The sequence below is a fragment of the Pundamilia nyererei genome, unplaced genomic scaffold (assembly GCF_000239375.1).
Source record: "Pundamilia nyererei isolate P.nyererei 1_Seehausen unplaced genomic scaffold, PunNye1.0 scaffold00328, whole genome shotgun sequence".
Taxonomy (NCBI): Eukaryota; Metazoa; Chordata; class Actinopteri; order Cichliformes; family Cichlidae; genus Pundamilia; species Pundamilia nyererei.
Window position 1 is genome coordinate 68,466 of NW_005187729.1, and position 12,805 is coordinate 81,270.

The following is a 12,805-nucleotide window of genomic DNA, read 5'->3' on the forward strand; positions in this document are numbered from 1 at the left end:
GAACCGAACCGTGAATTTTGTGTATCGTTGCACCCCTAATATATATATGTTATGTGTACACAGTGTGTGTGTTTTGTTTTATGTTTACATCTTCACCAACCTGTCTGTTCTTCTTCTCTGCCTGAGCCACAGCAGAAGGGCTGGACAACTGATCCTTCATGTCCTATACAGACACACACACAAAAAGCAAAACACAAATAATTACACCTCTCATTTCACAATTTGTCCCAATAGCAGCAGAAAAATCCTTTTAAAAGCTGCCTCAGTGCAGACATGTTCATTAATGAGATTTTCTGTGCTGCTCCAGAATCGCTGTCAGGCAAATCGAAATGTCAGAAAGTCTTTTGTTCCTTCACAGCGGAGCTCTTCTGTTTGGCTCCGGTGACTCAGTTCTCCAGGCCTATTTTAAGAATGCCACCTTTGCCGTTAAGTCGTAATAAAAACTGACTCATGTTTTCCATTGTGCCTACAGCTTGGACACTGATTTAAATTCATTAAAAGTCAGGAGCTCAACAGCTGCAGCGCGGTTAAATATGTCGACAGGTAGAAATAAACTGTGTATGAATAGAAACAGGGAAAATGAATAAATAAGTGTTGCTCGGCTTTGGGAGCTGCTGCTTTGACTAATGTTTGACTTTGCCTCTACTTTATTGGTAACACTGGAGCTGCAAAGACACAGCGGAGGCCTTCCAGGGAAGCAGCTGTCTGCGCTCCATCAAGAACACTTGTAGCTACTGGAAACCGATTTCAAAATAAAACATTATACCCTCAGCGTAGGTATAAGCTAAAGCTTGTTAATTAAAATCAAATAAGAATAGCTTGTTTTTAATTATTATTATAATACTAGATGAAAAATATTCTTTTGAAAAAGGCTTCTGATGGATCTGGGAGTACTACGACTTCTGAACCATTTATGAGATAAGGCCTAGATCACCTGACGCCAAGGAGTTTTTGGAAAACCCCACTGAATCATTACTCAGTGTGTTCAAAATAATAAGTGTTTGTTAGTCATACTGTGTTTGTGTGTAAATATGTTGCTGAAGATTAGAGCACAACTTATGAGTCATCAAAGCAAAGAAAATACTGGTAAATCTAGTTTCTCATTTTCATTTAGATAAGGGCTTTATGTTTAGGCAAGAGTGAACAATAACTCTGAAATTACAAAAATTTGGACAGTGAAGTACATTGCTCAAAAAAATTAAAGGAACATTTAAAACACATCAGATCTCAACAAGAAAAAGAAAAAACTTGCTGGATGTGGGTTTATACTGATACTGGGTATCATGTTAGGAATGAAAGGACGCCCCATCGTTTGATGGAAATAAAAATTATCAACCTTCAAAGGGCTGAATTCAAAGACGTTCTGACAAACCATCACTAACCCACCAGCAAACAGATCATGCGGAACGACGTTACAGGCAGCGTAATGTTCTCCTTGGCTTCTCCAGACTCTTTCACGTCTGTCACGTGTACTCAGGGTGAAACGCACAGGGTGCCAGTGGTGGAGTTGCCAGTTCTGGTCTTTTAAGGCAAATGCCAATCAGGCTCCACAGTGCTGGGCAGAGAGCACAGGACCCACTAGACCACATCCTGCACCAGGCCACCCTCATGATTGTTTGGTCAGAGATATTCACACCAGTAGCCTGTTAGAGGTCATTGGAAGCTCTGGCAGTGATAGTCCTGTCCCCCCTTTCACAAAGGAGCAGATATTGGTTCTGCTAATGTGTTACGGACCTTCTACATTCCTGTCCAACTCTCCTAGAGTAACTGCCTGTTTCCTGGACACCACGTCTCCACCATGTTCGTCAAACTGTGCTGAGAGACAGCAGAACGTCTGGCAATGGCTCATATTAATGTACCACCCTGGAGGAGCTGGACTATCTGTGCAACCTCTGCAGTGTCCAGGCTCACCTCATACTTCCAGTAATGACACTGACCGTTAAAAAATCTCAGCGTCCTCCACCTCCAGTCCTGTTTTGGGGGTTGCCTCATTGTTGCCCCTCTAGTGCACCTGTTGTTAACTTCGTGAACCTCAAAGCAGCTGAAACTGATTAACAACCCCGCTGCTACTTAACTGACCAGATCAATATCCCACAAGTTTAAATGACTTGATGCTGTGCTCTGATTAAAGTGTTCCTTTCATTTTTGTGAGCAGTGTAACATGCTGGATAATAAATGTTTTGTATTCAAGGGTAAATACAGAGAGATTTTTGACAAAACTCCAGATCATCATGTTTAAGCAGATATCACTTTATCAGGTACACCTTTGAGACTTAAAGCAACCGTATCAAATAGCTCTGCTATAAATTAAGAAGAGGACAACTATGTTGTTTCATCTACAATTTGTCATCTGCAATGTTTTATTCATGTCATTCACAAATGTTTATTGAGCACACAACAAAAAAAAAAAAGACCACAGGACTTGATGTCTGAATATACAAGAGTGTGGAAACAGGAAAAAAAATGAATTCAGGTTGAAGTTACCTGGACAGACTTCCTGGTTCGCTCCACAAAATCTTTCCTCTCCTGAAGTTCATTATCACCCAGTCTGAACTTCCCTGGATTTGACTCCACGATGCCTGAACCAGTCAAGGACCCACCAACAAAACGGCTCAATCAGTGCTACATCTCTTACAAGAGTGATACATGGTACTTAAAACAAACCTTGTGGAGAATTTCACAAATGCAAAGATAGCACCAAAATCAGATGTGGCGGCTGATTCATACATGAATGTTCAGGTAACCACTGTCTAGAGACAGTTTTGGTATGACTGCTGTGCAATTACACCTGCTTCTAGAAGGACTTGTGTTATGGTGCTGACCAGATATTGCATTAAATTTCAGGTATTCTGACAACCTCTTGACTCCCTGGATTCATTTCACACTTATTAATCCGTCTCCATCAGTGATGACAAAAACCCCACAAGAAGTTCAGGCATTTAATAAAAGCTTGCCTTCTCTTCTTTTCCATCAGCAGTGTTTCCTGATATGTTCCTGAGTGCTGACAGCGACTTTTCAAATACTTCTATGGTAAATTATTATGTAACTAAAATAGTTCCAGTTTAGGAGACCAATCTGATTAAACAGGACGAAAACAGGAAGACAGTGTGCACAAAGAACCTGTTTATTTTAAAAATACTGCTCATCATATGATGACAGTGGCATTGTGGGGCATTAGGAAGCCATTTGTTCATGCTTCAAGGATACTGATGGTTTCACTGAGGTCCTCTAGGTCCCAGTCTATGGCCCTCAGACAGTTTCTCAGTTCGTTGGCGCTCCAGTCTAGTTCATCTCGACTCACCTGAAACAAACAGACCCGGGGCAAATTTACTCATCCAAAGGTGTCAGAAACACTGGCATTGATTATTTTACAATTTTCTTTTTACAATTTTCTTTTTGGCCAGAGGGGCCGATGGCGCGATGTGGCAACGCCGCTTCTGTCAGTCTGCTCCAGGGCAGCTGTGGCTACAACTGTAGCTGCCTCCACCAGTGTGTGAATGTGAGAGTGAATGAATAGTGGAATTGTAAAGCACTTTGACGCCCCGAAAAGCGCTATATAAATGCAATCCATTATTATTATTCTTTTATAATTTTGATTTTTTTTGTTTTCTGAAGTGATGCAGATGACATGTGACATCTCTTCTGTTCTGGGTCAATCTGATCCGCAACATAACAGGGGGGTTAAAATGCTAAAAAAACAAACAAATAAAACTAATACTTCGAAAAAACTTTAAAAAACAAAAACAGAGAAAACATTTTCATAGTCGAATCAATAAGAATGAGTAATAATTTTATTCCGCAGAAATAAAGTGGGGGGCAGGGGTTTAAAGATTATTTTAATGCAATACTTGTCCAAACATTTATGGAAAAAAAAAATGGACATGTGCATACCAGTTCCCCTTAATTCCTATGAAATATTTAAGTGTCCAAGATACCTTAAGGCCCTGCAAAACTTTGGGCAGTATACACATCCTATTAAAAACACGAGAAAATAAACCTCACACAAACAGCAGTGAATTAGATGCCATGATAGCTCGATAAACGCGGGATTATTTCCAGTTACAATATTTAAAACTATAATGAACACCTGATGACCCTGAAAAGTTGTGCGCCATCCTGGCAGCATGTTTGTACCACGTGAGTCAGCCCATGAGGCTCACCTGTGTCCCCTCCTGCAACAGCTCCTCCCATCTATCAAACAGGCCCCGAGCTCGAGACAGGGCCTTCTGCACCTCCCTGAACAAAAACACACAACAGGAACATTATCAGCGCGGAAAATCATAGCCAGTTGACTTCGCCCTTTAATCATTTAAAGTACAGGGGTGTTTTCCGAACTGAGCACTGCAGCTACGCCCCTCGGTTAACCAAAACAAACCCCAGTTCCCATGCTTCCTAACTTCGCAACGACTTTAAAGTGCCTGACCACAGCCAGTCCCACAGCTGGCCCGTGTTTTCACTGACAGCCAAGTGGGGTGTGGGTAGAAACGGATTTCAGTGAGTGCTGAGTTCATCGCTCTTATATAAAAAAAAACCAACCAAACTCACTGCGCCCCTCTGCGCAGCTGCTACAGTAGCACTAATGCTAACTAGCTAGAGCTAGCCGCTGGGCTAACTTCTCTGATATAACTTTGCTTTGACGGGAAAAATAGCAACACCCCCGCGTAACTAACACTCAACACGCTAAAAGCTGTAGTTAGTTTATAACAACGCGAGCTTTCACGTCTCATTTAGTTTTCATTTCTCACCCCTTCACAACGAAAAATGGGTCTTCTATCGACATGTTGTTTCCTTCCTCTTCACACCTAGCGCATGCGCACGTCACTGGTAGCCCACAGACGTAAAAAAGACGGGGAGGGGAGGTGGAGAGTTGGGGGTGGTATGGTAGTTATATAACTCAGCTCAGTAACAGCTATGCAGGCGCTGTCCGAGCCTCTATTTGCTGGGACTTCGTCACAAGCATAAACACAAAGGACAAGAATAAAACAGTTATAAACAAACAGGTAGACAAAACAGGTATGGGAGCTGGACATAGTATATATTATTTGATTGATTCAAGTACAAAGTGCAGACCATGTACTGCAGATTTGGAAAAGGTAATGGAAAATTCTGTGAGCAAGAGGGGCAAAGTCCATCTGATGATGACAACAGTTTCATGGAAAGTGCTTTCGCCAACCTCAGTGTGGAAATCTGACCTAGGCTGATGTGTCATTGGACACTATGGAGGTCCTATTAGAAATTAATTTGAGACAATCCATGAAAATGGTGAAAGAAAAAAAAGGGATAATAGCAGGGTGTTGCTAGGGGAGAGAAAAAAAGCATGCTCGGCAAATCCTCCACAGCCGTGTTTGCATGCCTCCGTCCTGTCCCACCCATTTGTCTCTATTTCTGTGGACAAGCCCACCCTGTCCTGCCCAGCTCCTTCCTTCCTTCCTGTCGTCATCCTGCACTCCCCCAATTCCTCCCATCCTGTCCTGAGAAAATTCACAGCTATAGCTATAAATGTCCCGTCTTCTGTTCCAGGTTCTCTCAGTCCAATGGAGCACGTTTGGAATGTGGCGGCACGGCTGATTCTCATCATTGTCGGCTTGCCAATGACAAATCTGCAAATCTGACAAACTGTGTGATGCTATCGTGTTGATACGCAACAAAATCTGTGAGGAATGTTTGCAAGACTTTGTTGAACTCGTGGTGACTGTTCTTATTTAAAAGACTAAACTCTTATTTTAGTACAGCTGAAAACTACCAAGCTGATCAAACGAGGAGTAAATTTGCCCAGTCAAGCATCTGAAGCATCATCAGTGGAGGGTGTGAGGAGCTTTCAAAACTCACCAGATTTTTTAAAAATAAAAAAGTGTGTTTTTTCCCCCCCTGTGTTTGGGAAACATGGTGTACTACTCCTTTTTAAAAAACACTGAAATCTAGCTCTTCTAGGTGTCATTTAATAAGGACCAGTGAGGCATCCTGTTCTCGTCTAGATGAAACTGTAGTATGAAATCGTATTTTCCCCCCTTGTGGAATAGACTTAATTTCTTTGTTTTGAAGATTTGATTTGATTGTGAAAGGTCAGAAAATAGTCTCTTCTTATCGTCCATTTTCCGACTGCAATCAATTGCACAAACGTCGAAACTTAAAGATACAAGTAATTGTATCTTTAATCACAACATGTTTTAGTCATGCTTACATAGTTGGAAAAGGGGGTTTTCTGATTATCAGTATGCCTTTTAACTTGATGACCTCCCACTAGCTGTGGGAGGTCATTAGCTATGTGTCACTGGAACACAGGAGTGGTTGTAGACAGCGGGCCTATGTACACATAGATATTCCACCGAGGATCATAAACACATTGAAACAGAATTTCAATGGAATACGATCACTGATTCTGATTCCAGTAATAACTACTCATCATCTACAATATTTCTGACCAGTTTCACATCATATTAGGTAAAGATCTTCTCTTTTAAAACCAGGGTTTTTTGTAAGTGACCCCAAGTTTTTGAGGGGTAATAGCACCGAGTCAACATTTACACACAAGTCTCAAGTTGATTTAAAGTGCTGTTGTGTTCGCATAGCCGGTACTATCCCAGGCTTCCAGTTAGCGTGTCATAAATGTGATGTCATAAAAGCTTATCTAGATTTACAAATTCCACAAACAAATAGAGAGGTAACCATTGCACATGTAAACACATGCACACAAGAAAGAAGAATCAAAGTTTGAATGCCTTTATTATCCAAAAAGCTTTCATTTTCGTCGTTTGGAAAACTGTCTCCCTCTGTTGCATTTAGAAGCCCTGCTCTTTGTTTATGTGTGCGTCATATGTAAACACATTTCTGGACCATCATTAGGCAGACAAATGTTTGAGCCCCTGCCACACAGTTAGTGATTATACAGCACAACACAGTCACAAACCTTTCACATATATGCTTTAAAACTAGTTGTAGTCTGTACAGTTTCATGTCCACCATCCTTCGACGTTCTGTTTGAATAAGAGGAAAATACCTTCAAAAACCCCTTTGATAAAAAACTGATACGAGGACACGTTTCTGATTCTTACAAATTCCATTCGTTCTGTCACTCGATCTGTCGCCGTTGCTTCAGTACTGTCCAGCTCAGCTGAAGGCAGATCTGCCTTTGATGGAAACCTTGACTCATTTTTACCCTAACACCGTGATGTAGCAGGAAAATCTTCTTTAGCGGAACAAAACAAGATCTGAACTCAACCAAATCATGCCGGTATAAAAAGGGAAACTGGCTCAGAGTCAACAAGCAGGAAAAAACAGTCAGAGAAGCGAGTCTAAATATAGAAGTCTGACCCATTCCTTTGTGGTGCCTTTAAGTGCTCCCAGTAAGAATGACCTAATGCAACTCGCTGCTGCTAAGTGCGTTCGCACTTCCTCGCAGACCGAGGTGATTTATTTAAACCACTTGTTTTTGTCGAGGCACTGATTTAAAGTCAAGGATGCTGGAACCACAGGGTGTTTGCAGCTTTTGGTTACAAAATTAACAAAAATAAAAAGTAAAAAATGATTACTTGGTTATCACACAGTTAATCCTTTGTCAAGAATCAGAGCCAAGTGTGAATCAGCTCTATTGAGCAACTGCATCTGCTTTTCAAAGCTGTCTAAATGTCTGCCATTTATCCACTGGCTCGTGAGAAAGCAGGTATTATTGCAGATTTTGTTGCATTGTTACGAACACTAGCACAAAGAAAAGGAAGTGCAGTTACACAGAAGACTGCAAGAGTACTTATAACTGTGTGTTTTGCTTTATTTTTTTATTTTGTGTGTGTTGTTTTCAGTGTCTCATGGGAAGCGCATGATGGGAAGTGACAGTACATGTGGGCCTCACAAGAAATGTGTAGCTCAGAAGGAGATGTGCTAATCTAAAGAAGCTTTCCTACTGAAACAGACAAAAGCAGTTCACAACAGAGATGCTGGGACTGGAAAAAGGAAACACCTGAGTGTGCGACTGTTGCATATAAGAATCAATTCAGATTTATTTTCTGCTTCCCATATGGAAAAGAAATAGTAAAAATTTATAAAAGACTTGCATAAGATGTGGCCTATACTGAATCATATAAGGCTTATATGGTTTACTCATGAAAGTGGCCACTTTCTCATTACTTTCATATATTGTTTTAGTAAGTATCCAAAACATACAAGTTTCATTTATATAATTTTTCAAGGGATCTTATATCTGTTTTCACTCTTGTATGCTTTTCATACAAGTTTCACACAAGACAGATACAAACTTTATAAGATTTATTTATATCTTTTCCTAAAGTAATTACTTTGTTTACCCGGAGGAAATGTTCAATCAAAGTTGCACTCAAATAAAAATAGAGTTTGTAAAGCTGCAACCTAATAAGTAGAGAGTGTGTGTGTGCTTTTGGATTTACAGCAGGTTTCTCAGCAGGTCTTAAAATCAGGTAAAGACAGACAAACTGATCATCAGCAAGAGTGAGCAACTAAGAAAAAGCAGAGGTTTTGAAAGTTCGCTGATCTGGAGCATTTGGGTGTGTGATAACACAACGGCGAGGAGGAAAAACCTCTACAATGGAATTAAAGAAGAAGTTGCTGCCCATCAGCTTGGGATGGGCTATGGGGCATTTTCAGACAAAATGAAGTCTGTCATTCTACAATGAGAAAGATTATTCAAAGATTGAAGAAGCTGTCAATCTCCGCAGGAGTGGTGGTCTAAGCAAATATACTCCAAAGTCCGACCAAGCAATGCTAAGAGAAACTGCAAAAGTCCCAAGAGCTACATCTCAGACTCTCAGACCGGCCTCAGCCGGTATGCGAAACATTGAAGTTCACGACAGCACATTTAGACAAAGACTGAACCAGTATGGCTTGTTTGGAAGGGTTGCCAGGAGAAAGACTCTTCTATCTAAAAAAACCCCAAAAAAACCCCCCACGGCAGCTTGGTTTGCAAAGCTGAACAAATCACAAGACTTGTGGATCAATGTCCTGTGGACAGACAAGACCAAAGTGGAGATGTTTAGCCATAATACACAGGGCAATGTTTGCTGGAAACTAAACACAGCAGATCAGTATAAACACCTCCACTGTCAAGCAAAGTGGAGGAGGGGTGATTTAGACCTATTCTGCAACCACAGGACTTGGACGCCTTGCAGTCACTGAGTCAACGGCGAACTCCTCTGTTTACCAAAGTATTGCAGTGTCACATCTGTCTGACAGCAAATGTTGGAAAAAACTGGGTCATATAACATGGCAATGATCTCGAGAACACCAGCAAATCTACAACAGGAAACAGCCTGACTGAAATGCTACGGTGGGACCTTAAAAGATTGTGTAAATATGAATACCTGCAACTGTCAATGAACTGAAGCTACACTGTCAAGAAGAGCGGGCCAAAAGCCCTCCACAACAATGTGTGAGTGTGATGAAGTCGTGCAGAAAACAAATGCTTCAAATTATTGCTGCTAAAAATGCTTCTAACAGTTATTGAGTCATGGGGTGTACTTGTATTTTTCTTAGATTTTCACACACTGCTTCCACATTTTGGTTCAGCTTTTGTCAGATGACGACGTGGTGTAATATGTGTCATGCACTGTTGTTTATCTAAGGTTGTATTTATCTATATATATTTTTTTAAATTTGGGAAGGACTAAATTATTTTTTATTGTCTTGATAGGTAAAACTTTGGGATTAAAATAGGGTGTACTTTCTCTTTCCCTTGACTGTGGATATCCTACTGAAGAGCATTAACAACCGTCCTTAAAAAATAGACGATAGCAGCTATGGCGCTTTAAAATGTAGGCATATGTTAATAAAATCTCAGCCATTATATAATGTTCATTGTAGCAACTGTTTCTATGCTTTCCACCTGTAGTCTGCTTTGCCAACTAGGTCATCTCCCAGCACTACCAACCACTGTTTACTGTATCCTATACAAAGAATTACTGCGCAGTGAAAAAGCGGGCCCTGCCCTCTAGTCTGCTGCGCACACACACACCAACTCACACTCCCCGCTTCACATTTGGCCTTAGGCAGAGGCAGCGTAAGTATAATCTCACATAACATTGTCACCATAGCGACGGATCCACAGACCTCAAGTGAAGTCATGTTTAGTTGTTTTTTTTGCTTAAGATCTGCTCAGCTTATATAGCTCATTAAACGTGCATACTAGGAGTAAAATGTGATTATAAACAAAAAAAAACTGCTAACAACAAATCAGTTTTTTTTTTTACAATTTTTACTGATTCAGACCAAAAACTTACATGATTGTTGAAAGAAAGAAAAAAATGGGGCATTCTTGCAAGTAGCAATAAACTTTGATCATTTGCTTTCCTGAACATTTAAAGCGATCTCTGATAACATCTTTGTGATCTTCTAATTCTATTCTTTTACCCAAGTGTAAAGTAAAATCTATCAAATGTAAAGCAACCAGCTAAAACGACAATGTTTTGTTGGCAAAGTCATAAAAATATATTGCAGCTATTGCAGCCCACTTTATTGCCCCAATTCTTTTACACGTCCAGTAATTTTTATAGTTGGAATAACAAAGAAGACAGTGCATGCAGTGCAAGCTGTATCCAATATATTGTTTGTGTTTCTGGTGCCATGTCCACGTCATCAGGGAAGGAAAAGCAGTGATGGGAAACGTTTCCATGGTTACCGCTTGCATGTTTTACAGCACTTGAGGGCGATGATTACCAGTGTTAGTGATAACGAGTGTAATTGGGACGCCGCGCCAATGATTATACTGCACTGACTTGCAGTTGTGTGACAGGCAGAGTTACGTGTGGGCGTAAAAAAAAATGAAAATGAGTGCCTGACGAGAGGGCATAACTGTAGTTGTACTAAGTTATGGAATTTGCCTGATTTCAGGTGTATGAGTTCATTTTGTTTGATTGCTTTACTGTTTCTGTCCCCCCCCCCCCACACACACACACAGTGAGATGCTTCAAATTATAAGAAATTCATTTTCTGCTTTTTAGTTCAAGTTTAGTTTAAAACACAAATTTACAAATATATTGATAATGTCACAAAGCTGTGTCCATCTTTTATATACAGTCCATCATCCCCACGTATTAACCTTAAACTGACCTTTACTAAATACCCAGAATTTGCATTTAAGCGTTTTTGTAGAAAAACCCCCCAAAGCAAACTCAGACAGGTTTATGACACAAGTAGGCTAAGTGAAAATATTTACTTTTGTCATGCTGACTTATCTGATGCTGCAATCTGAATGGAAGAAATATCTCGTTGTAGCTTTTATGCCTTTTTCCTTCACCTTTTGATCAGCGGTCATTGTCATATTTCATTGTCCCTACCAAATAAAGGGAGAGATAAATAACAAACTGATTGATAAAAGTGCGTGCACATCCGTTTGCTCTCTGGAAAGACTTCTATTACGCATTTCTTCCTGCAGAATCTGAGGCTTTTCTGCGCTGTTAGGCTAAGATAACATATTTCCAATGGGACTTGAAAGCAGCACGGACAGAAAGGCTCCTGCCGTTTGACTTCGGTCGTACAGCTGCTAAGTAACCTTATTTACACCGGTGATAACTCCATATATGGAGTATAGATGACGCCACCACCGCTGTGCCCGGGCACACAGAGACAGAGGGGACCGTGGGGAGGAAGGGCTGCGGTTGCGCGTTCGCGTCACGGCTTTTCCACTGTGCGCGTTCCCAGGCTACCGGATGAGCCATATATGGAGGCAGAACGTGTGAGTGAATGACGCGGCGAGCGCATGAGTGTGTGGTCCAGGCGTTACTCCTGTTGTGGGGACCTAAAGCTAGTTATAGAGCGTCTTCATGCTAAAGTGACAAACACACAACAAGTTGGTCAGATCTGAAGGTTTAAGTTTGGGACTGGGGCTAAGTTTAGACAACAAGCACTCTGGGCTAGTTATGGTTACAGTACAGCTAGTCATGTAAGTCAACGGAATGTCCTCTGAAGTCACGAGTATGCTGCTCTGTGTGCTTGTGTGATATAGAGGAGGAGCCATAACTCACGAGAAACTGAACACACTTCCTTTTCCCACGTCAGTTCTTCGAATTGCTGCCTGGGTTTTTACCCGAATGTAAACAGCGGTTAATCTCACGCTGCTCAATTACCATTCTTCATTTATTGTTTTTAAAGGTACTTTACATTCAAAAACATCCTTAAACACCGGGCAGCACATCTGACATCTGATGTGCTCAATAGCCTCTCATGTTTCAAACCTCTGCTCGTAAAGTTGCCACGAGCAAGTTTTTTAGATAGATAGATAGATAGATAGATAGATAGATAGATAGATAGATAGATAGATAGATAGATAATAGATAGATAGATAGATAGATAGATAGATAGATAGATAGATAGATAGATAGATAGATAGATAGATAGATAGATAGATAGATTGTAAGGGGCGATTTAAGCCTACAGTGATTTAGAATTTGTAGTATTTTAAAATAAAATGTCTTAGAAATATTTTTGAATAAAATATGCATCAAACATTGAGACCATGTTTGACATATTTAAAATGTTTTATGGAAAAGTTTGAAAATGATAAAAAGAAAATATGTTACTAGAAACCAAAGCACCATTCAAGTTGATTACAGCTAAGGGAAAGATATCCAAGTAATACAAGACAAAACTGTGAGGAAGGAATGCTAGACAGAACAGATGGTGTGTGTGTGTGTGTGTGTGTGTGTGTGTGTGTGTGTGTGTGTGTGTGTGTGTGTGTGCTGCTGCTGCTACAGCTACATCAGGTGTGGGCGGCGCCTGTTTGTCACTTACAGAGGAATGAAGTCCACATTACGTCAGAGAGGAAATAAAACACCACCCTGCTACT

General features: G+C 40.6%; 1 protein-coding gene across 1 annotated transcript in view; it reads right to left on the reverse strand.

Annotated features, from left to right (window-relative positions):
- Positions 1 to 4,843, reverse strand: part of stx10 (syntaxin 10) — a 13,621-nt gene extending 8,778 nt beyond the window's left edge. The window contains exons 1-5 of the mRNA XM_005751811.1: positions 4,746 to 4,843; positions 4,161 to 4,236; positions 3,208 to 3,301; positions 2,485 to 2,579; positions 101 to 163 (exon numbers count right to left, since the gene is read on the reverse strand). Coding sequence (XP_005751868.1) covers positions 101 to 163; positions 2,485 to 2,579; positions 3,208 to 3,301; positions 4,161 to 4,236; positions 4,746 to 4,780 — 363 coding nt within the window. The 5' untranslated portion in view covers positions 4,781 to 4,843. The remainder of the gene's footprint in view (positions 1 to 100; positions 164 to 2,484; positions 2,580 to 3,207; positions 3,302 to 4,160; positions 4,237 to 4,745) is intronic.
- Between the last annotated feature and the right edge of the window lie 7,962 nt (positions 4,844 to 12,805).